The 23,679-nt window shown below is 33.0% G+C and overlaps 1 protein-coding gene across 6 annotated transcripts in view; it reads left to right on the top strand.

The window, feature by feature from the left end:
- Positions 1-23,679, top strand: part of LOC145249500 (protein madd-4-like) — a 942,311-nt gene that overhangs the window by 892,146 nt on the left and 26,486 nt on the right. For 3 of the 6 annotated variants that reach the window (XM_080111108.1, XM_080111112.1, XM_080111110.1), the window contains one exon: positions 11,058-11,170. The exons of the other annotated variants lie outside the window; for them this stretch is intronic. In XM_080111108.1, the coding sequence (XP_079967234.1) occupies positions 11,058-11,170 (113 nt within the window). The remainder of the gene's footprint in view (positions 1-11,057; positions 11,171-23,679) is intronic. 6 annotated transcript variants of the gene reach the window in all.

Here is a 23,679-nt window from a genome sequence, read left to right as displayed (position 1 = left end):
AGTAATCGCGCAAACAATAGCAGCAACGAAAACAGCTTACAACATAGCATACTATATACGGTTGGAAATCCATTTGCATTAATAATAATAAATAGAGAGATTGATAGCTGGATAAATGGAAACCTGTATATGTACAAGCTAGCGTGAAAATAGACAGGTTTGAAGTGATATACATTATTAACCAGTCTAACATAATTATTCGTCCTCCACTTTAGTCGAAAGAAACAGCTGATTGTCTGTTTTCGACAATTGGTTGTTGGCTCATTGGGTAGTGATATCTTCGGCAGTGGTAATGTAGCAGTCGTAGCTGTGCTGATCTATTCTTTATTCTCTTTGGTAGTTGAAGTTTTTTTTACCAAAGTGCTACTACTTATAAAGGCCTAGAGGCCACTTGAGGATAGGAGTATGCTTTTTCAGAAGACGAGAGTATTGGTACTTGTGTGCGAGAAAGTTGTAAGAAGAGACAAAGAGAATAATAGAGGGAAATAGACAAGCCAAAGAAAGAGAAAAAATGGAGCCTATTGAATGGGGGATGAGATGTTCCAGATCATAGTTGTTATTTTATTTTTGATAAAATGGAATACGACAATATATCTAGTCTTTGATATATGTAAGTTTAATGGTGCTTTTTCAGATTGGCATTTATGGCGGCAATTAAAAGTAAAAACATACAGAAAAGTCTGTTGATGTGCATACTAGTCACGGAACGAAGATGCCATATTCCAAAAATCACGTTATTTTATCAAGTATTATTATTATTATTATTATTATTATTATTATTATTATTATTCAAGAAAATCAAATTTTATTCGGTGTCAATGAGAGGGAAAAAGCAGCGTCCATGAAGGAATTAAGGGCAGACAATCGACTTTTATTTAATTGTCTTTTATTTTGGATAATGTTAGAAAGACAAGTGAAACGCACGATTTATAAACAAACAATCATTTAATGACATAATGTGTATTTTGTATTTTTTTTTCATTTCTCATGGCATAAAATTTTCAAATAATGAAAACATTATTTTAGAAGGATCATTTTATACGAGTAAAAAAAACAAAATTTGAAGAATATTAAAATGGACTCGGCCTTTACTTATAATTAAATAAACGGCAAATTTGTTTGTTTTTGTTTGTTTGTTTGTTTGTTTTTTTTTTTTTTCGAAAATAAAAACAAAACTACTCGATCAACTTTTATGATTTTTGGAATATACTATCTTCATTCTGGGAGAAGTACGTACATGATAAAAGTTTTTCTCTATTTTTGTTTATCGCTACACCTTCCCAATTTAAATAAGCACCAAAACACCCACTGGACCTATTACGTCAGGAATTGAATAAGCACTATGATTTAGGTCCTAGAATATTAGTGCTCCCCTAATGGTCAACAAAGCTTCGGAAGAATTTAATGTACATTATTTGAATAATTCGAACTACTATTCTCATATTCACAATATTTTAAGGGTAAAGGTTATGCTTGTGACAGTATATCTAGTCTAGATTTAAATAAAAGTCAGTTATCTGCCCTTGATTTGATTTTCTTGAATAAAAAAAAATATTTGATAAAATGACGTGATTTTTGGAATATGGCATCTTCGTTCCGTGATTGGTACGTACATCAACATACTTTCCGTATTTTTTTTTACTTTTAATTACCGCCATGATTGCCAATCTGAAAAAGCACCATTAAACTTACATACATCAAAGACTAGATATATTGTCGTATTCCATTTTATTAAAAATAAAATAACAACTATGATCTTACACGTCTCATCCCTCATTCAATAGGCTCCATTTTTTTCTTTTTCTTTGGCTTGTCTATTTCCTCCATTCTTCTCTTTGTCTCTTCTTACAACTTTCTCGCACACAAGTACCAATACTTTCGTCTCTGAAAAAGCATACCCCTATCCTCAAGTGGCCTCAAGGTCTTTATAAGTGGTAACACTTTATTAAGAAATTTAAAAAAAAAAAACATCTCAACCACCAAAGAGAATAAAGAATAGATCAGCACAGCTATGACTGCTACATTACCACTGCCGAAGATATCACTATCCAATGAGCCAACAACAAATTGTTGAAGAGAGACGATTAGCTGTTTCTTTCGACAAAAGTGGAAGTCGGACAATTATGTTAGACTGATTAATAATGTATATCACTTCTAAATCTGTCTATTTTCACGCTAGCTTGTACATATACCGGTTTCCATTTATCCAGCTATCCATCTCTCTATTTATTATTATTATTATTATTATTATTATTATTATTATTATTAATGAAAATGGATTTCCAATAGTATGTGTGAGTTTAATAGCCCTTTTTCAGATTGGCAATGTTTTCGCTAATGTAATCTTCGAACTCATCTGGCTGCATTTTTTCAAACTTCAAAATCGTCAAAGTCGGACTTTGTGATTTTTTTTTTTATTGAACTCGGAAGCCAGAGCGGAATCTCAGGGTGCGCCCTTTATTTAATCGGCGAGATTAAATTGTCCGTATTCTGTCATCCACGGTGATTTAATAAATGGTTCCGTTTTTTAATGCCATGCACATTCTCGGGCTCGTCGTAAAGATTTCAAAGTTTGACTAGACGGTTTCCAAGAACAGAAAGATGCATCTGGAAAAGATCGGAGATTACATCGGCCGAAACGTTGTGAACAAAGCAACCAGAGTAAAAACAATAATTCAAATAATCCAAATATTCAATCCATCATCGCAAAAAGTTTGGTTGGTTGGTTGTTTGTTTTCGTTTTACGGCATATCAACCCTTTTCGGGTTATTTAATGCCGAATCCAAAGGTTTTGAAGAAAATAATTTTTTAATAGAATATATTTGTTGTTTTCAAGTCAGTTTCTATTTAACCCATAGTTGGGACCCTAACAGGTACTACCACTCCGGGTCAGAGTGGACTTGGGAGCAATGGTAATTAAAGGGTGGCTCTACACACCCCAAAGCCCACAAGCTGGGGCCTCACCACTGGATATAGTTTAAGGTCATTGAGGAACTTTTACCCTCTGCAGGGGGGGCAGTCAGTGTATTCTAATGCCCCACCGACAGGGCCGCAAAAAGCTTGGAAAAAAGTCAGTTTACAACTAAATATAAAGATAGACCATTTACGACATCGACAAATTTTTTATTCATTTTTTTTTTCTTTTATGAAACTGGTTAGCCTTTCATATAATTTGGATTCTTCGAACTACTCTTCGCATCTCGAGTGTTATTTTCACCGCGTTCTAGTCGATGTAACCTCCGACCTTCTTCAGGTGTATATTATTGAAGTAGGAAACCTTTTGTCGAATCTTTCTCTTGAACTACAGAATCTTCTGGAAATTTCGTATTGAACCCTTCATTTAATCCCCGGGGGGTAGCATGCTCTCATTTCGTCAGTCACGTGGGAGTAAAATTACTTAAGTAATTCAACTGTACTTTTTAGTGTTGTTCTCAACAACTTGATAAAATCCAGTTGCAAATTGCACTCTTCTGGCGGTTGAAGGTTCAGTCTTCAGTGTAGGCGACAGTCAAAAATACAACTGCTAATTACTTCTAATATCTAACCAGCTATGACTGACGGGACGAGGGCGTGTTTGCTACCTACGTGAATTAAATAAAGGGTTCCGTTTAAAATCCCGTGCAGATTCTCGAGTTCGACAGAAAGATTCCCGAGTTCGACAAGATACACCTTAAAAGGGTCGGAGGTTACATCGACCAAACCGTTATGACAATAACAATAAAAATGAGAATAGTAGTTCGAAGAATCGAAATAATACGAAGTATCGATTCTCATCTCAAAATTTAAAAAATATGGTAAGTTTTTCTATATTTATTTTTCTCTGGAAAATGCACTATTTTTCTCATGTTTAGTCCACCTTTTATGTTGCGTGTGATAGTAATGAATTCGTAATTCTATGTTTTTTTTCTTTCGCAAGTTCCAGAAGATGGTAATGTATATTTATTTTATTTAAATGAAAATTGAAATCACTGTCTGGTCACAATTTAGCTTTGAACATCTGCAAGAAACATGTTTTTTTTTTAAACTAACTGATTTTATAGTTTTCAGATATTGTCAGAATATTACCATATAATGTAAGAATATTACCATATAATGTAAGAATATTGCCATATAATGTAAAAATATTACCATATAATGTAAGAATATTGCCATATAATGTAAGAATATTACCATATAATGTAAGAATATTGCCATATAATGTAAGATTATTGCCATATAATGAAAGAATATTGCCATATAATGTGAGAATATTACCATATAATGTAAAAATATTACCATATAATGTAAGAATATTGCCATATAATGTAAGAATATTGCCATATAATGTAAGAATATTGCCATATAATGTAAGAATATTACCATATAATGTAAGAATATTGTCATATAATGTAAGAATATTACCATATAATGTAAGAATATTGCCATATAATGTGAGAATATTGCCATATAATGTAAGAATATTGCCATATAATGTAAGAATATTGCCATATAATATAAAAATTACGGGGACACTAAGATAAAGTTTATTAACGTTTAAAAAATGATTAAAATATTGGCACAACGAGGGGAAAAAACGGGAGAAAAGATTCACAGTTCCCCAACGAGAAACAATGCGTTAGATGTTTCTTTCTGCCAGCACAAAGAAGGTTTCCGCACCGCAATAGAGACAGACTTCAAAATCTTTAAATGGTTTCTGGAGTCTGCTCTATGTAGCACCTCGAACTATTCTATTTTTCATCCATCGGGACAGCACTGGTTGTCAACCAAATGCCGGCCAATAGCAGAGTCCAAGGCTGCAGAAGGAGGGAGACTACCAGACCCCATCCCTCCTTGTCTGATCTTTGATGGAACATGCTGGTTTATACGAGTCAAAAGATGCAAGGATGTTCGCCCAACATAACCAGCATCGCACTGGCATTTGAATTGATATACAATATTGCTATTTTGGATGTAAGGCAAACTATCCTTGCGAAAAGAAGGAAATGCAGGTCTCGTAGTATATACCAAACGCAAGGACACAGAATAAAAGCAGTCGTAAATACTTCTGCGAATCTGTTTGGAAAGTCTGTTACTCTTTTCCCCAATCCACGGTAATTTTAAATAAACCGGCCATTTCAAAGGTTCAAACTTTTAAGGGGATTTAAAATCCGCAACCATTTTGAAAATACAGTCATCAATAAGGTCAACAGGATAAACATTATTGATGAATATTTCCCTGATCTTATCGAGTTCGGCGTCCAATCTGTTAGGTGAACAAATCATCAGGGCTCTATGTACCAAAGTATTAATAAAGCTGACCTTACGTGATTTTGGTACAAAAGACAACCAGTTAACATATAAGCCAGTAAATGTCGGCTTCCTATAAATTGTAGTGAGAAAGCCCCCCCCCTTGAACGCTTGACAAGAACATCCAAGAAGGGAAGCGAATTGTCCTTCTCACTTTCCATACTGAACTTTAAAGCTCTATGCAAAGAATTTAACCTATCAAAAAATATCGACGCTTCACTTTGCGATGGAAAAACAGCAAAAGTGTCGTCAACATATCTGAAATATGCAGTGGGTTTTGTTATAGAGTTAAACAGAACGGATTCATTGTACCCGACGAAAATATCCGCTAAAGTTGGGGTCAACGGACTCCCCATTGAAACTCCGTCAACCTGACAGTACATAATATCACAAAAACTAAACTCCACATATTTTGTGCACATTAAAATGAGTTCAATAAGAATCTCTTAAGAAAAACGTGGAGCAGTCAGGGGACCATCGTAAACCGCGTCGGTACATATACGTATAGTCTCATTCAACGGTATGTTGGTAAAGAGACTAGAGACATCAAATGTGCACATAAAAGATGTCTCTGCATTAGCATCCAACCCACGTACATAATCAACAAACTGAAAAGAATCAGGGATACAGTGCGTGGTATATAACTCGCGCACAGGTTTCAGAATGTCTACAAGCCACTGAGCCAAAGAACGTTGTGCCGAACCAACCATTGATAAAATAGGTCTCAGTGAAACACTTTGCTTGTGGATTTTGGGGAAGCCATACATTCTAGGACGTTGTGAACCAGATGGTCTAATCCTGTCATAGACGTCCTTGCAAAAAACTGTCTTTTTAAATAATGCAAGTAGACGTCTTTGTATGTTTGCCCGTTCTTGCAAGTATTATCCGTCAACTCGAGAGGACCGAGTTTACGGAATTTCGAAACATCATTAAGAATAACTGCCATTTTCTCAACGTAGTCCGATTTGTCCAAAATCCCCACTCCTGCACCTTTGTCTGGTTTGCACATATAAATATTGTCATTGGATTTTAACGCTTTCATAGTTTTAAATTGCGTTATGTTCCAGACAAAGTCGCTATAATCAACAGGTGTGTTACTGTATCGGTGAACTAAGGCAACTAAACTAGATTCCATCCCAGAAATTCTTTCCGGGGAAATAGGAACATTATGTCTAAGTTGGGAGAACAAAACTTCAAAGGCAGAAAGTGTTCGCTCTTTATTTATACTGGTTGGGGGAATACAAAATCCAATCCCTTAGACAGAACTCTATTTTCAATTTCTGTAAGTTCAGTTTTCGAAAGATTGAAAATATGTTTGCTTCCATTAATGAGTTCACACCCATATCTTCTACGAACCAGAAGAGCAAGATGTTTATTATTGTCTTTGGAAGTACGTTGCTTAGCAAATTGATCACCGATGGAAAAGCGGAAAAAGTCAAAAAGGACAGGAAATCCTTAACTACAGATCAGAGGTAATGACGATTACTAATATACACCTCTAGCTTCTCCGTCAACTTATTAATATCGTCTCGTATAAACGCCCGCTCCATAGACAAACTAGATTTCACCCGAGATGCAGCAATGCGTTTACTGATATAAAGTGGGGCCACATCTTGTTACAGACAAGAACGAAAAAACTATGGAGAGGTTGGTAGATATAATTCTACTCCTTATTCGAATAATAGTATTACAAATATCAATTTGATGTTGACTGTACCTTTTCCGAAGATATTTAAATAAATGTTTAGAGGTACAGAATTTAAATACAGTTTTAAATATAATGGGCTAAAGTCTCTCGAGAGTTCTTTCAGCTATCATCTCATCAGGAGAAAATCGATAGCGTAAAAATAATAATATTATGTCGAAAGTAAAGAGTTCTGATGGGGAACTATTGAGAGTGCCAAAAATTACGGCGACACTAAAATAAAGTTTATTAACGTTTAAAAAACGACATTTCTAATACTATTATTTTTAATTTTTTCTGCAGTTTCTATTGCTTTTAACATTCACCTTATAACTGATTAACATGTATATACATTTTTGTATTGTAAATAAAACACATCAACGATTTAGAATAATAATATGGGTTTTTTTTACTCATATCGTGAATGTGGTATTTTGGTGACTGAAACTAGTTTAGAGAATAGACCAAAGGGACACTACCTTACACCCACCGATCCACATAATTTAGACCTTGTGTCACATCTTATTTTATCAAGAAAATTTACTATAGTGTAAACTTTTTATTTAAATTTCAAAGATAAATAAAATCCTGTATACCTGATATATGCGAAACAGTTGTACATGTCCATAAAAATTTCAATATTTAAAAATATCGTCGGGATCACCCGACCCTATAAAACCTAATCCAACACGACTTTATAAATATTTCGTTAAACGTTAAATTTCTCGATCAGTCATGTATTACCTCCCTTGTTTTATCTTTTTCGCATTTAAATTAAATACAAAGAAGCTACAGATGAGAAATAGCAATTTAAATAACTGTATAGAAAATCATAAGTATCATGTATGATGTGCCTTCAATAAATTTCCAGACTTTTTTTCCTATCGGGCACTTTTATTGATAGTACATGCATGAAACTCTAACCCCCTTCGAAGTAATCTCCTCCGGCTGCAATGCACTTGTTGTACCGTTCCAACAACTTTTGGAAGGTCCCATGGAAGTCCTCTTGCGTGGGCGAAACAATGATCATCGTCACAGCCTCCTTCATCTCCTCAATTGTCTCATAACTACAACTTCTAATGTTTCTTTGAGCTTTGAACCAAAAAGTCACAGGGAGCAAGGAGGGCGAGGAACTGTGTTGATGCCCATCTTGGTCAAATAGTCTGTGACTTTCTCTGAGCATCCTTGAGACAACTTTTACGCAAATCTTCCGTATCTTCAGTTCCTCATGAATATTTGTGCAGCAGTTCCCACACTGACATCAAACTGTGATTGTCTCTATATACACTCACCGGTCCTTATCCAGGAAATTCTTTATTTGGCCAATCAACTCTGGTGTTCTAACTTCCTTACTCTTCTCACACCTATCATCATACCTTACACACCTGGTCTTCCTTGGATTTCTTATTCCACTCAAAAACTGATGATCGATTCATACAAGATGGCCCAAAATCAGTCTCAAGCATTCCTTACGTTTATGTGGCATTTTCAAGTTTAAAACAGAATTTTATTTCATATCATTCTTCTAAAGTGTCCTCACGCCCAGATTGCATATTTGAAATTCGCCAGCTGTGACAATCAGGTTTTAGTAGGGTGTATTCAAATTCCTACTGTAGCTGTTCATTTGAACCCGAAATCAACAAAATTGGTCAGTCATCTCATTAGATGTATAGCAATAATGGATTGAATTTTCTAGGGTCTACGACAATTTTGAATGTTTGTACAAAAAAGTCTGGAAACTTATTAAAGGCACCTCGTATATCCGTCACATTTTTTTTAAATTTAAAACTAGTATTAAAAACCTCAATTGGCAACTTTGCTCATCATCGTCTGAAGTAAATGAATCCCCACTGCTCACATCTATGTTTGCTGTTTTCTGACAATAAACTCACTGCAATTTTTTGTTTCATTTCTTAAAAAAAAATACATTAGGCGACTTCTATGCAGAATTGAATTGCTTGGCATTTTTTTTTTTCGTTTGATATTACATGTTTTGTCACTTGTCACGTTCAAGAAGAGAGATGGCGAGCGGAGGAGATCACCTGTAATCACAGAGCCCATGAAAATATAACGAGACATAATTGTTTACCTGTACTTTCACGGATTGCAATAAGGCATGTCACAAGTCACATATTTTGCAAAAATAAACAACTAATTATTCTTTCCACAACCGACGCGGATTACCATATAATCACACACACACACACACACGCACACGCACACACACATATATATATATATATATATTTATCCAAAAGTATATATATATATATATTTATCCAAAAGTATATATATATTGCAAGTAGATATTGTTACAAATTAGAATTTGTTACAAATTATTTATTGTTACAAATTAGATACTATTACAAATTAGATATTATTACAAATTATATATTATTACAAGTAGATATTGTTACAAATTAGATATTATTTCAAATTATACATTGTTACAAATTATGTACTTTTACAAATTAAATATTGTTACAAATTATATATTGTTACAAATAGATATTGTTACAAATTATATATTTTTACAAATTAGATATTGTTACAAATCAGGTACTATTACAAATTAGATATTATTTCAAATTATATACTGTAATAAATTATATACTGTTACAAATAGATATTGTTACAAATTATATATTGTCACAAATTATATATTGTTACAAATTAGATATTGTTACAAAGTATACAATGCTACAAATTATTTACTGTTAAAAATAGATATTGTTACAAATAGATATTGTTACAAATTAGATATTGTTGCAAATTAGATATTGTTACAAATTGCAAGTCAAAGTAAAGAGGACAGATATCCAAAAACTTTACAAATACAAAAACAAGTTTCTAAAGGATGATATCCAGAGGAAATACATTTTCCGCAAAGATACAAAGATAAGCATCATCAAATTAAAGATGCTCTTAGGCAATCATTTTTAATTTATTATTATAGCAGAGCTAGAAGCCTAGGCTTATCATATATATATATATATATATATATATATATATATATATATATATATATATATACTAGCATGGGTACCCAGCGTTGCCTGGGTTGACATGAAGTTCCGTTTGGAACACGCCTGCTATACTTATCATTTTCATCATGGCCAACATGGATAACTTCACAACAATTCCAAAAATAAAAGAACGGATAAAAACATGTAAATACGAATTTATATATATATATATATATATATATATATATATATATATATATATATATATATATATATATATATACACACACTCACACAGAAAAAGAGAGAGAGAGTCAGGGAAAACGAACGCTTTTAGAAAGCACCTTGTTCTCCTTGAGTAAGGGATAAGGAGTAAGAAAAGTAGTCTTTATGCACATTATAAATTTTGGGGGGAAATATTCGCAGAGTTTTATTTACTTTAAAAACATCCATTTTCCGTGGCTCAACCTATATATATATATATATATATATATATATATATATATATATATATATATAGTACAACTCTGGATCTTGCCATGACTCCATACCTACTAGGTCGGCTCCACGATTGAGGCGTGTAAAAAATACGCTTCGCCAAAAGAAACTATTAGAGTAGGAATCTTTCCGCCATTTGGGGACTTCTACAGTGAAGGGGTGGGATTGTGCTGTTTGCCGAGTTTGTCGGGGTATTTACATAGTCGGAAGAGAACAAGTCCAGCAAGTTCGTCGGAGCACATGTCAGTTGGAGTACTTGTAAAACAAGCCGATAGAGATGCAACGTTGCAGCGAAGAATATAGTCATACAAGAATATCATAGCAATATTTTGTTTTTCGTTTTATTGTGTGTGTTGCTATTTTTTTTGTTGTTGTTATTTTAATATTTATTTTCGTTTTTAATCTGTTTATTTTATTTTTTCAGTTCTGTTTGTATTTGTATGCTTTTTTGTTTTTTTTATTTCTATTTTTATTCTGTTAACCGTATTTATTTTAATTTCCCTTTTTATTTATTTATTTATTTTTTTTTTTTACATTTTTATTTGTTTTTATTTGCCATTTTATTTTATTTTTTGTTGTACTAACTGTTGTCCATTGGAGCCATTTTGCCGTTTTATTTTCAGCTAATAATCGAGGCTATCGATCTCCCAATCAGGCATTTAAGTCCATCCTCACAAATGAGAACGATTCATGGTTCTTTTTATTGACCTTTATCTGTGTTGTCATTTCCAGTGCAGTAAGTCGCCCGAAAAAAATTACGCTTGCCTGTAATGTGCTGGTCATTTTTCTTATTATTCATTTTTAATTTTTAAATCCTTTCTTTAATCCAAAATAAAATTTTTTCTCTTTCTAAAACGTCCATTTTTTGGTCAGTATATATTGAACTACAATAAGGGTCACTTACAACACCTGCCATTCTTACCAAGGATTTTCCCGCCATTTTACTACATTTTATTGTATTAGTTTTTACCGCCATTTTCTACATTTTTTATTAAGAACTTTTACCGCCATTTTTATACAGATTTTACTACTAGTTTTTACCGCCATTTTTATATTCCCTAGACTACAATAAGGTAACATTTTTATTCCATTCTAAGGCAATAAAAGACATATCTTGAATTTAGGACTCTTTTTCTTTTTTTCTTTTTTTTTTGTATGTCCTTTCTCTGCCTCTTTCTCTTTATATGTATGCAATATATATATATATATATATATATATATATGTAGAGAGAGAGAGAGAGAGAGAGAGAAAGAGAGAGAGAGAGAGAGAGAGAGAGAGTCTTGAAACTTTCGCAACCTTAAAAATTAGATTTAAAAAATTATACTAATTCCTTCGCTGGAAAATTATTTTGCTTTTAAGTTTTTTTTTTTTTTTTTTTTACACAGTGATCACCACTTATCAAGGCCCGGAAGCCACTCAGGGATAAGGGTTAAAATTAATCTTCTACAATCAGTGTATTAGTCTGCTTTTAAGAATGTACACTAGTTCTAATGTTATTTCATGGCTCATCAGTAGTTTACCACTGAACACAATTTCGGAGATTTATTATATATATATATATATATATATATATATATATATATATATATATATATATATATATATATATTAGTGTCCCTTGTATCCCCTACCTTACTATCGGTATCAGAAAAGTATTTTATACCAAATGTTTTATGTACTAATGCTTATCAAGGTTAAAATGCTATTCAAGGATAAGAATTAATGAACAGAACGGAATTTATGTTTATGGAGACCGCTTGACAAGAATTTGTCGTCAGCTCAGTAGCAGCACAGTCGTATTGTGTTCCATCGACGGATACCTTTTGGGAAAAAAAACTTTGATCATGGAAGTTCAGCTTAGTTTTTGGTATACAGAAAAAACAAAGAAAAACGGTGGCGCCTGGACTTGATTTTGGCGTTGGATGTTTTTGCATGAAGGGGGAACTCATTAAGGTACACGTTCATACCATGAAAATAACGATGGAGTAGAGAATGAGTAGCAACGTCGCTTCTTGGAGAGAGCCGTGAGGAAAAGAGAGAAGATGACGTTACCCACTTGCTTTCGAAATTGATTTTGTACTCTCTCGCGGCAGAGAATCGGTGCTCTGGGCGACATCTGCACTGATATGGCAACAGCACCCAAGTTTTCGACGTATCAGACTCTTTTCCCTCAAAGTCAACAGAGGTGAGACCATTCCTGTAATGATCCGGTCCCTGCTGGTTTCGCGGCGGGAGTTTAGTTCTGTGCAGTTCTAGGAGGTCCACACACCCCCAGGACTTACCTTCTCTCTCTTTGAGAAGAGGTTAGTTTATTGCTAATCGCCTAAGGCGCCCTTACCGGGGAATGCCGACGGGGCACTTTTTGCAGGGCAGAGTACACCTCCTCGAAGGCGCTGACTTCTGAATTCCACTTTCCGTCTCTAGTGTCTAAGTTTGTTTTTGTTTTTTTTGCAGTGGGAAAGAACTAAAAGCCGATCAGGTAGAGGATTGCGTCAGTGATTAGGTACATTCTCATGCGACAGAAGAATAAAAAAAAGTATTACTTTTAGTTCAAGTAGTAGTAGTAGTAGTAGTAGTAGTATATAATTTTTAAGGTTAGATTACCTGAATTTAATAGGCTGGCTTATTTTTTTAAAAATGAATTCCAATTAAATAATATATATGGTCTATTTTTATTTAATATAATTCTTTGGGAACCTTGAAACAATTGAACATCTTTGAACATTCCATTAAAAACTTCAGATTACAAACTTTCTGAATATACCAGATGCGTTTTTATATCCTTAAACTCTTTTGTATAGTTGCCTCGATCAGATTTGATATAATTCTTTGATAAGATTTAGTTACTTCGTATAATATAAATATTTGGTAACTTCCTTGGATTTACTATGATCCCAAGTTCAGCTTCCTAAATTACTAATTCATTTGTAGAGTTTGTCTACTTGGAATTAATATAGCTCTGCGGTAAAGTTGACCTAACCGGGTTTAAGATAATTAAGTTCAGTAGAAAGTAGATCTTGTGTCTACTTTGGGCAGCTGCGTAACTCTCTCTCTCTCCTTTTATTTTGTCCTTTAGTCCTCACATTCCAGACTCGATGTTTCTGACAAGGAAGGAAGAATTGCTGTTTTTTTGGGTCAGAATCTATTTTATCTAAAATTTATCATCGACAAGTTTGGACCTTGAAGTAGTATTTTAGCTCCTTACATCAAGTGGCTTCATGCCTCGTCTGGAGCGATTACAATTAAAAAGTATCCATTGTACTGCTTTGATTGTAATTCACATTAACAAGTTTGGTGTACTTCAAGTAAATAAAAATTTCAACAAATCGGTTTTAATATGATCTTTTTAAGTATAATTAGAACTAGATGGATTAATTATAAATCTTTGATGGGAATTTTTAAATTTTTATACCCCCCCCACCCAACAAAGCACATTTTCAATGAGATCTAAGGGGCTACTGTAATTGAAAGCTAAGCTCATAAGGGGCACCTGGGGTGAAGAGTTGTGTAAAAACATTTGTTCACATTACATTTAAATTTGAGCATGTTGGTACAGTCAGGGAAATAAGAAGCGATCCAAATAATTGAAATATCAGATTAACTTTTACAAGGAAAGAACGGATTTTGCTGTTAGTCTGTTTGATCGAAGATATTTGCATTCAAGGTGTACAATTGCAATATGTTCATTGGAACACATGTGATCTAATCGAAAATAATACAAATCTAAATTTTGGTTGATCTACTTCGGTTTAATTGAAATCATTGATTAGGTTGCACTGAAGATGCTTAATAGAATTTTATGAAACGTTGTGAGATTTCCTACCGGAAACTCGCAATAAAGTGAACACCAATAAAAGATAGTTGTTTGGTAGAAACATCTTACCTTGTAGACTTGCATATAATCATGTTTATCGACTGTTTTAACTCGTGGGATATTTCATTCGAGCCTCAAGATAATGTTGGGTCATCAGGAGAGAATACGCACCGTTCCAGAGTTTTCCTCTTGACAGCTTTTCCACTTATCGCCTCAACCCATGATTGATGTGAGGTCCCATTATATGAATCGTATTTAACTAAAACGAACTGGCCAATATAATCAAAACTAGACACTTAACGACTTAGAGTTTCACGTGTCGTATAACACCTGAGCGTGTGAAAACATATATATATATATATATATATATATATATATATATATATATATATATATGTGTGTGTGTGTGTGTGTGTGTGTGTGTGTGTGTGTGTATATATATATTACAAGAAAATACGTATGAAATACGTTTACAAGCCAAATTACAACGAAATATTATGAAAAATAAATAAATATTTGTTTATCTTTCATGATATTGCGTTGTAATTTGGCTTAAAATCGTGTTTCATACGTATTTTATTTTAGAATTTAAACAACGCTTATATTATGGAAAACACAACTCTGACACACGTACACACACACACACATATATATATATACATATATATATATATGTATATATATACATATATACACACACATATATATACACACACATACATATATATATACATACACACACACACACATATATATATGTATATATATATATATATATATATATATATATATATAAATTAAATATAAAATGAATTAAAATACATGAAGAAAAATACAACTTTCGTTAGGTTGGGTTAAATGTATTTAAAAAAAATTCCCTAATCAAATTTGATTTCATTTTTCAATGATTAAGTTTGAGCTAGTTTTATTAAATACAATTTCTATATAAGCTTCGACTCATTCAATGTTAATACTGAGCTAGATCTTTACTAGTGAGTCACTGCTTATAAGGCCTAGAAGTATCTCAAGGATGAGTGAATGAGCACTATCAACACCCTGATGATTGGTACTGATAGAACATTAGGCGAAACAAGAACTTATTTACGTTGGCGTCGAAAACGATGATGTTATAGCAATCCCGCAGTATTATGTTCCAAATACGGGCAGTTCTAGAAAAGAAGCTTTGCATATGGAATTTCCGTTTAGTTTTAGGCACAAATAGAAAGTAAGGGAACTTGCCGACAGTGGTTGTAGCCAAGTGAGTGTTTGCCGGGATTTTTTTACAGTGTGTGGGAGGGCATCGATTAAAGCTCAGTCGAACATCTGTCATGAAAATAGCGATAGAGAACAGATAGACATGCAAACGTTTTTTTTTTTTTCTGGTTTAGTTACAGTTTAATCTAATCTAATATAATATAATATAATATAATATAATATTATATAATATAATATAATTCCTTGGTAAGGTTGAGATAGTTGTAGTGACCACTTGTGTATGTTTATATATAACGACCATAATTTTAATTTAACGCAATTTGACCGATTGGTTCCCCAACCTCACCTCCCGCTTTGCAACGTGTTTAATGACCCTTGAGTTGAGCATCAGGCAGATGAAAGGAGACATCACCGCTCTGTTTTGTGTTTTGTTAGTGTTCATTTTGCTATTGTTTTAGCATTTCCACGTAAACCACCATGTTCCCGCTTGTCTTTCTGTATATTGCTAAGCAGTTTCGTTCAAATGTAAGAACTTAATTGATCCATGCAGTAGACCTGAGTATTGAAACCTTGTTTTCTCTTTACGATCCAAATCTGTTCTCATCATTCCAACGATAAAGCATCCCGTTTTCCTCTTTTGTACCTTTATCTTGTTTCTTTTTTCTTGGTGTTCGTTTCCTGATGTTTTTTCTTGTGTTGTTATTGTTGTTGTTTTGGTTTTTTTTTTGTTTGTTTATTCTTTCATTGCGTCTGTATGTTATCTCGTGTCATTCACGTGACTCAACACGAGTCCAACTTCAGATTTACCGAAAACCGCAGCTACCTTGTCTACACACAGCCAACTCGCCCAGTTCTACTAACATTTGAAAGCTCCACATCCCACATTCTTGTCCTTTCTTTAACTTATTATGTATTACTATTATTTATAGTCACGCTGTTTCGTTGTATAACTACAGGGTGGTCGCTAGAAAAGGTAGGGGGAATTTGAGGTTGTAATTTTTATTTGCATTACTTGGATTATTCGACACTATAGGTCATTATCCCAACGCTCCGGCCGATAAAACTTTCGACCTTCTCCAGGTGTATCTTGTCGAACTTGCATGGACTCTGCAGAGGATTCCGAACGGAACAATTTCTTTAATTCAAGGATAGCCTGCTTTCGTTCGGTCAGCCATGACCTGGCAGAAATCTTAAGAAATTCACAAGTGAATTCATAGTATCGCCTGCATTTAGTATTGTACATTCAACCTGAAGAAGAATGTCATTTAGAACTGAATGTACCTAGTACTTTATCTGTTACGCCACGGGTCCGTGCTACTCCCGTGGATTTAATAAAGCTCTGCATTGGAAATTTCCTGCAGATTTCCGGGTTCGGTAGACAAATACTCTTGTTGGACAAGAGACATTTTATAAAGGTCGGGGGTTACATCGGTCGAAACGTTGAGACAATAATACTCAGAATAACCCCAATGATACAAAGTATCGATGTTCATTTCAAAAGGTCAGAAACGTAAATTTTATTCACATTTATTCTATTTTGATACGAATGTTATTGACGGAGGGGGGTGGGGCAGAATAAAACAAGGTGCCAGAATTTGAAAGTTATTATTTATTTAGTTATTATTTGAATGATTATTCTTTTCAACGGTGAAAATCCGATTTGAGGATTTACAAAATGTCTAGTAGTTTTACCGATTTTTTTTTTTTTACTGATTACAAAACATCAATCTAATAATGTTATCGCAACTGTGAAACGAAATGGTTTCGGAGTAGTTGCTACTCGCCGAACAGGAACACCCCACCATTACCTTAATAAAAAGAAAGAAATTACATATATATATATATATATATATATATATATATATATATATATATATATATATATATGCACGGTCAGAGATTCTCAAAGTGGCTACAAAATGTAATATATATATATATATATATATATATATATATATATATATATATATATATATATATATATATATATATATATATATATATAATCATTTATTTATTTCCACTCGAGTTTCGCCCTCATTTGGGTTCATCAGTTACAAGTCTTTGACTTCCGGTTTGTTGACTTTCGTGGCTTGTATAAGCTGCGGCGTTGTTTGGCTGTGGATATAATTATATCATATCACATTCTGACGATAGATAGATAGATAGATAAATAGATAAATAGATAGATAGATAGATAGATAGACAGAATGTATATATATATATATATATATATATATATATATATATATCGTGTGCATAAATATATATAAATATCAATTTATATTGTCCAAACTATCTATAAATATATATATTTACATACAGCTATATTTATTACTTGCTTCTCTTCTTTCTCCTGTTTTCTCTCATTCTCTCCCTCCCCCTCTTTCTATTTATAAATAAATAAATATATATAAATATATATATATATATATATATATATATATATATATATATATATATATGTATATATATATAATTATATATATACATATATTTATATGTATGTGTGTGTGTGGGCCTTATTCAATTTGTACATCTCTATCTACATATTAGCATATACATACACATATCTCTATATCTATCTATGTTTACTTAAATTCATTATTTATATATCTTTCCATCTATATTTGTATTGCCTTTCTTCTTTTACCCGGTCTTTCTCCAAGTGTTCGCTCGTTGATTTCAAGTGGCTCATTTTCTCAAAGACATATTTAATCTTCAATCTTTCGACAGCTCCCACGTTGTTTATTACTTCGAAAGATGTTTGAATTCTTCTTTCATTCTTCAAGTCAACTTCGAATTCTAATCATTCTAGAAAGCACCTCCTTTAGATTGGGTGATTTTTTTTTTTTTATCTGTTGCTGTAATTATTTTTTGAGTTTTATCTTCTCAGCGTTTCGACCGATGTAACCTCCGATCCTCTTCTTCGGAGTAGGACGTTTTTTTTTTAACTTAGCAATCTTTATGTCGGATTAGTGAACTGGTATGGCATTTCGAACTAAACCTGTTGTTTAATTGACAGGGGTAGATTATTCACGTCCCGTCAACCATGACCGAGTGAAAATGTCTCAATTATAATTTTCAGTAAAACAAAATGCAATTTTGGTATTTTGAAATTCTAGTAAAAGTTTGGTTTAGCATGTGTACTATATCATTTAGAGTCCTGTTTCTGAGGGAATAATTGCTGTTTTCTTGGTCAGTATTTATTCCATCTAACACTTCATTTCTTGGTTTCATGTATTGTCTGGAGCGTTAATCTTGAAGTAGTAATTTTTAGCTTCTTATATCAAGTAGCTTCGTGCCTTGTCTGGAGCGATTTCCGTCTAAAATAATCCCAATTCAATATTTTTATTGTTTGTGTTACTTAGTTACGTATTGGGTTGGTCAAAAGTTTCGTTCATTTTATTATTATTATTATTATTATTATTATTTTTATTATTATTATTATTATTATTATTTAGGAAGGCGGAATCCAAACATTAAGTTAAGAAACATAACCGATTTTATGCCATTCGATTTCCACCTTACATACGGAAATCCTGAGAATGTCTGCGATTTGTCTGGTTGTCAAAAGGTAATCTTGTTCAATGATGGCTTTCACTTGGTCGCTTCTAATCATCTTTGGCCGATCAGAGCGAGGAGCATCACTCATTAAAATTGTTATTTTTCAGAATAAAGCAAACCATTTTTGGTACATCCGTTCTTTGACAGAATTCTCACCACACAAATGCAGGTTTCTGTAACTTTTTTCTTCCTTCTCTGTGAAAAAAGGCATTAGATATCGGCAATGCTCTGATTAGTCTTCAATTTCATTACCATTAAAAATGTAAGAATTCCTTGAGGGGTTTATTATATTAGCTAAAACAAATATATGATTTTAAGAATACGACTATAGAACGATCTTTAGTAATTTCCCAATAGTTTGCCTACTTAAATATAGATTTAACACTACCGCTAATATAAAAGAAAAAGAGAGGACAGAAAGACACTCGACTCACTTTATTTTTTAACAAAAGCCTTTATATCTGGTATTTCCAACAACACAGTTTTTCTATATATTTAACCAGTTCATTTCTCTAGTCTACGATAGGTTAAAATTAATATATTTTTCCTTTCGGGAATCTAAACTGCATTCTTTTTTTATTTTTTGTATTTTTTTTATTCAAAGCTTCTTTAGACTATATATATATATATATATATATATACATATATATATATATATATATATATATATATATATATATATTATTATTATTTTTTTTTTTTTTTTTTTTTTTTTGGACAGGTACATTGTACTATTGTAAGAATTGATCTGCAGTGGACGGATGAGCCAGGACGAAATTCGAGTGGTAGAAATAGATTCCACATACCGTATCGTTGTCACAAATGGCTCATATATGCTTTGTGTAGAACAATAAATATGCGAAAGAACAAGTGTACAATGCAACAAGAGTATTTATGCGCATCGAACACGTTTATTCGGCATGATTTGTCGTCCGTAAAAGACGGATCTAAGAAATGAGTGTTAGTTGTTTTTTTTTTGTTGTTTTTTTTTGGGGGGGGCACTTGAAGAACTAATGTCATTGAGCGATAAAAATCAGTATCGAAACGGTGTTGTTGGAGAAAAGTATACCATATAACAAAGTTCCTCTTCTGAGCATAGATTGTTCTTAAAATCGGTATTATAAACGGTGTTGTTTGAGAAAAGTTCCCTACGTGATAAAGATACGGTGGCAAACATCTTGTAGCCTTGAATACGGTGTCACCTGAAAAAAAGTACACCACGTAATAAAGTTCTAATGACAGTACGTTGTTTTCATAGGCAAAGACAATTTATCCCTCTTTTTTTTTTTTTTTTTGTTGTTGTTGTTGTTCATTCATTCAAGGTCCGTTATTTCTCCGTAGCACGTGTTGGTGCAATAAGGATCTGATTTGAAGTTTACATCCACGAATAAATATGTTTTATATGGAAAATATTTAATCTGAATATAATTGAGGGACTGGTTATAGGTACAGAGCGCTCAAGATCGTTAGATAATTACTCATAATTTGGACTAAGATTCATCAAATTTTATTTGTCATTAGCATTAGAATTAGATTTTGGATCACTTTTAGAGGAGAAACCCTTTTCCGGTTTCCTGTCACCTTGTTTTGTCTCCGGCTAGACGTGGCCACGTAAGACCCAGCTAACTGTTGAGGTCGTCTCTCCAGCTGTTAGAATCCAAACTTTATTTGTCTGTTAATGTTTGTCTAACTTTTCTTAAATGTAACCTTATAGTTACATGTCAACCCCATAAAATCCGCTCAAATAACAAACGAAATGAAACGGAAATAAATTCAACACGCTCAGCATTTTTTTTTCTATTTTAATAAAAATCATTTATTCTTGGTATTTTCAACAACACATTGCATCTTATTTTAAACAATTCATTTAGTTTCCCTCCCCCCCGTCTGCCATGTCTTTTAAAACGCTCTCGTCACCCACATGGTTCGCTCGCTGTCATTTTCTGGCCATCTCCAGAACACATGCTTTTCCGTCCCTTCTCCGACCACGTGTCTTCATCTAATATATACATTTAAACCGGCGGGATTATTTGTGTGCAAATGACCATGCTGGTACGCGATGTGTCGTCACAGCGTAGAAATAGAAAAAAGCATAAACAAAAGCGAAAAAATAGAAAAGTCATACACTTTTGTCTGTGCTTTTTCTATTTTTCCACTGTGACGTCACATCGCGCACCGGCATGATTATTTGTACATGTATCTCATGCGGTTGCTGCTGCTGCTAACAGCGCTAGCGACCTTGTTAGAAAACTCCGGCTGAATTAAATGTATATATTAGATGAAGACTGCTTAGTGAAAGCTTTTATTGGTTTGGTTGTGTTTGAGTCTTTAGGGGTGTTGTTTTTTGTCTCCTTTTTCTGTGTTTTTTTTTTTGTCTCCTTTTTCTGTGTTTTTTTTTTGTCTCCTTTTTCTGTGTTGTTTTTTTGTCTCCTTTTTCTGTTTAAGCATCTATTTTTGGCCTCACAAATCTTCATATCTATCTAATGAATCTATCATCTCTATTTATTTCGTTGTCATCAGGATTTATTAAAAAGTTTTATAGTTGACGAAAGTCTGACCCATTTGGGCCCGTCGGCACTCCTTTATTGCCCGTATCCCAACGCTTTTTCCCCCGCTCCAAACTAAACCTTATTAGCATTGTATGTTCAATGTCCATTGTAATCAATCGTAACAATGTTTTGTCAAACACGCGTAATATCTGTGAATCCTTGTGCCATACATGTGAGCGCTTTAAGTGGTGAAGCATGAACTTTATTTTATTCCTTTATTTATTTTTGTTTAATCGCCTCAGTGTGGACCTTGCAAGAATGAAACGCGACTGGTGGCTCCATTTAATCATTTAATTTCATTGTTTCATTTTAATTCCCCTTTTTTATTATTATTTCGCTCTTTTTTCTATATGTATGTTTATTTTTTTATATTATCTTTTTTTTCCTCCATTTTTAAAAATGTTTTCAATATATTTTTATTTTTATGTATAGTGTTTGCCAAATTCCCTTATTAACACTAAAATGTCCCTCCGGTGTTTTGAACGCAAGCAAAATTGATTAAACACAAAAATGGAGTAACACATTGACTATAATGTAGTGTTTTTTAGCTCCTTACATTAAATGGGTTCATGTCTTGTCTGGAGCGAGTTCGTTAAGAAAAATGGCTTAGCAAGAAACAAAAAATAACCGTTTAGTTTTTCTTATTTTTTTGGGGGGGGGTCTATGTTTAGATTATTATTTTTTTCTAATTCATAATTTCTGTTTAACTTTATCTGGAATTCATAATTTATTGAAACCCTATTGTTTAACTTTGTTGAAACGCGCAAGCTGGCTGTAATTTCTGTACAAATAGTGCAGTTGCTGCCTGGTTAAAATTTTCGCTAAAATACCGGAAGACTTAGGTTCGATTCTCGGTCGAGTCACTAATAAATCCTACTATGCTCGATTCATATATTTTTTCGTTAAAAAAAAAATAAAATAAGGCAAACGTAAAATTAAATGTTTTAACCTAATTTTTTTAATTGTTGTTGTCTAGTATGCTGTCCATTTCCATTCACTTCTACATATTTAAATATTCTTATACATGCAATAGATAAACAACTATCACCCTGACAGAATCACGGGTAAATTAAGCCTGGGTCTCAGCATATAACGACAAAACTATAAAAAAAAAAAAAAATCACACGGAACAAATATAAATGCCCGTGAGGCTCAGAAGAAAGATCTGGATGTAATTGATAGTAGTCCTTTTGATAGCCAGCACGAATGACCCAGTCGACATCGTGTGGGTGTTTGACCTTATACACGTTCACTTTACTTTTTTGTTGAGATTTTTTTTTTTTTTTGTCTCGTGGTTAGAATTTTCGCAAGAATACCGGAATACCTAGGTTTAATTCTCTGTCGAGTCATATATTAGCTTTAAAACAAAAAACAAGGCAAGCATAAAACTTAATGTTGTAGTCTGCATTTCACGCATCAAATCAGGTATCGATTTTAACCGATCACTTTTACTTATTTAGACATTTTTCCCCAACTCCGATATAATCACCAATTACTGTTTCCTGGATTGGACTCTAACCATATATGTATTATTGGCTAGGTTTTTTTTTTTTGTATTTAAATAGTGTATTTTACCTCGTTATATCAAGTGGATTCATGAATTGTCTGGAGCGATCTCCATTAAAAAAAAATATCGGAATGATTTTTTCAATAATAGATTTCCCAAATCGGGTATATTTATCTCTTAGTTATTCTATACTGACCGTCGAAATTTGCTCTGCGGTTAGAATTTGGCTGGGATATCGATGACTTAGCTTGAATATTCTATATGCGTGCAAATAATGAAAAAATACATAGTCTTGCAAACACTTGGTGTTCGAGTAATAGTAAATTGAAACAAATAATAATCAACATTTTTTGTTGTAAATCTATCGCCTACAACGCGTAAACAGTGCACTCTTGTTTCTACATATAAAGTATATCATCACACGCTATGACAAGAGAATGTTCTTATCATTGTTTTGACTCTCGAGTATATATCCGACACAGCCAGACACAGTTAATGAATCGAGAACCACATCAGTCTATCTAAAAATATATAGGATATTACTTGATATATACTCGAGAGTCAAAATAATGAAAAGAGTATTCTCCTGTCA

The sequence above is a fragment of the Euprymna scolopes genome, chromosome 28, assembly GCF_053919585.1.
Source record: "Euprymna scolopes isolate OS-2025 chromosome 28, ASM5391958v1, whole genome shotgun sequence".
Lineage (NCBI taxonomy): Eukaryota > Metazoa > Mollusca > Cephalopoda > Sepiida > Sepiolidae > Euprymna > Euprymna scolopes.
This window is presented reverse-complemented; position numbering and strand designations above follow the sequence as displayed.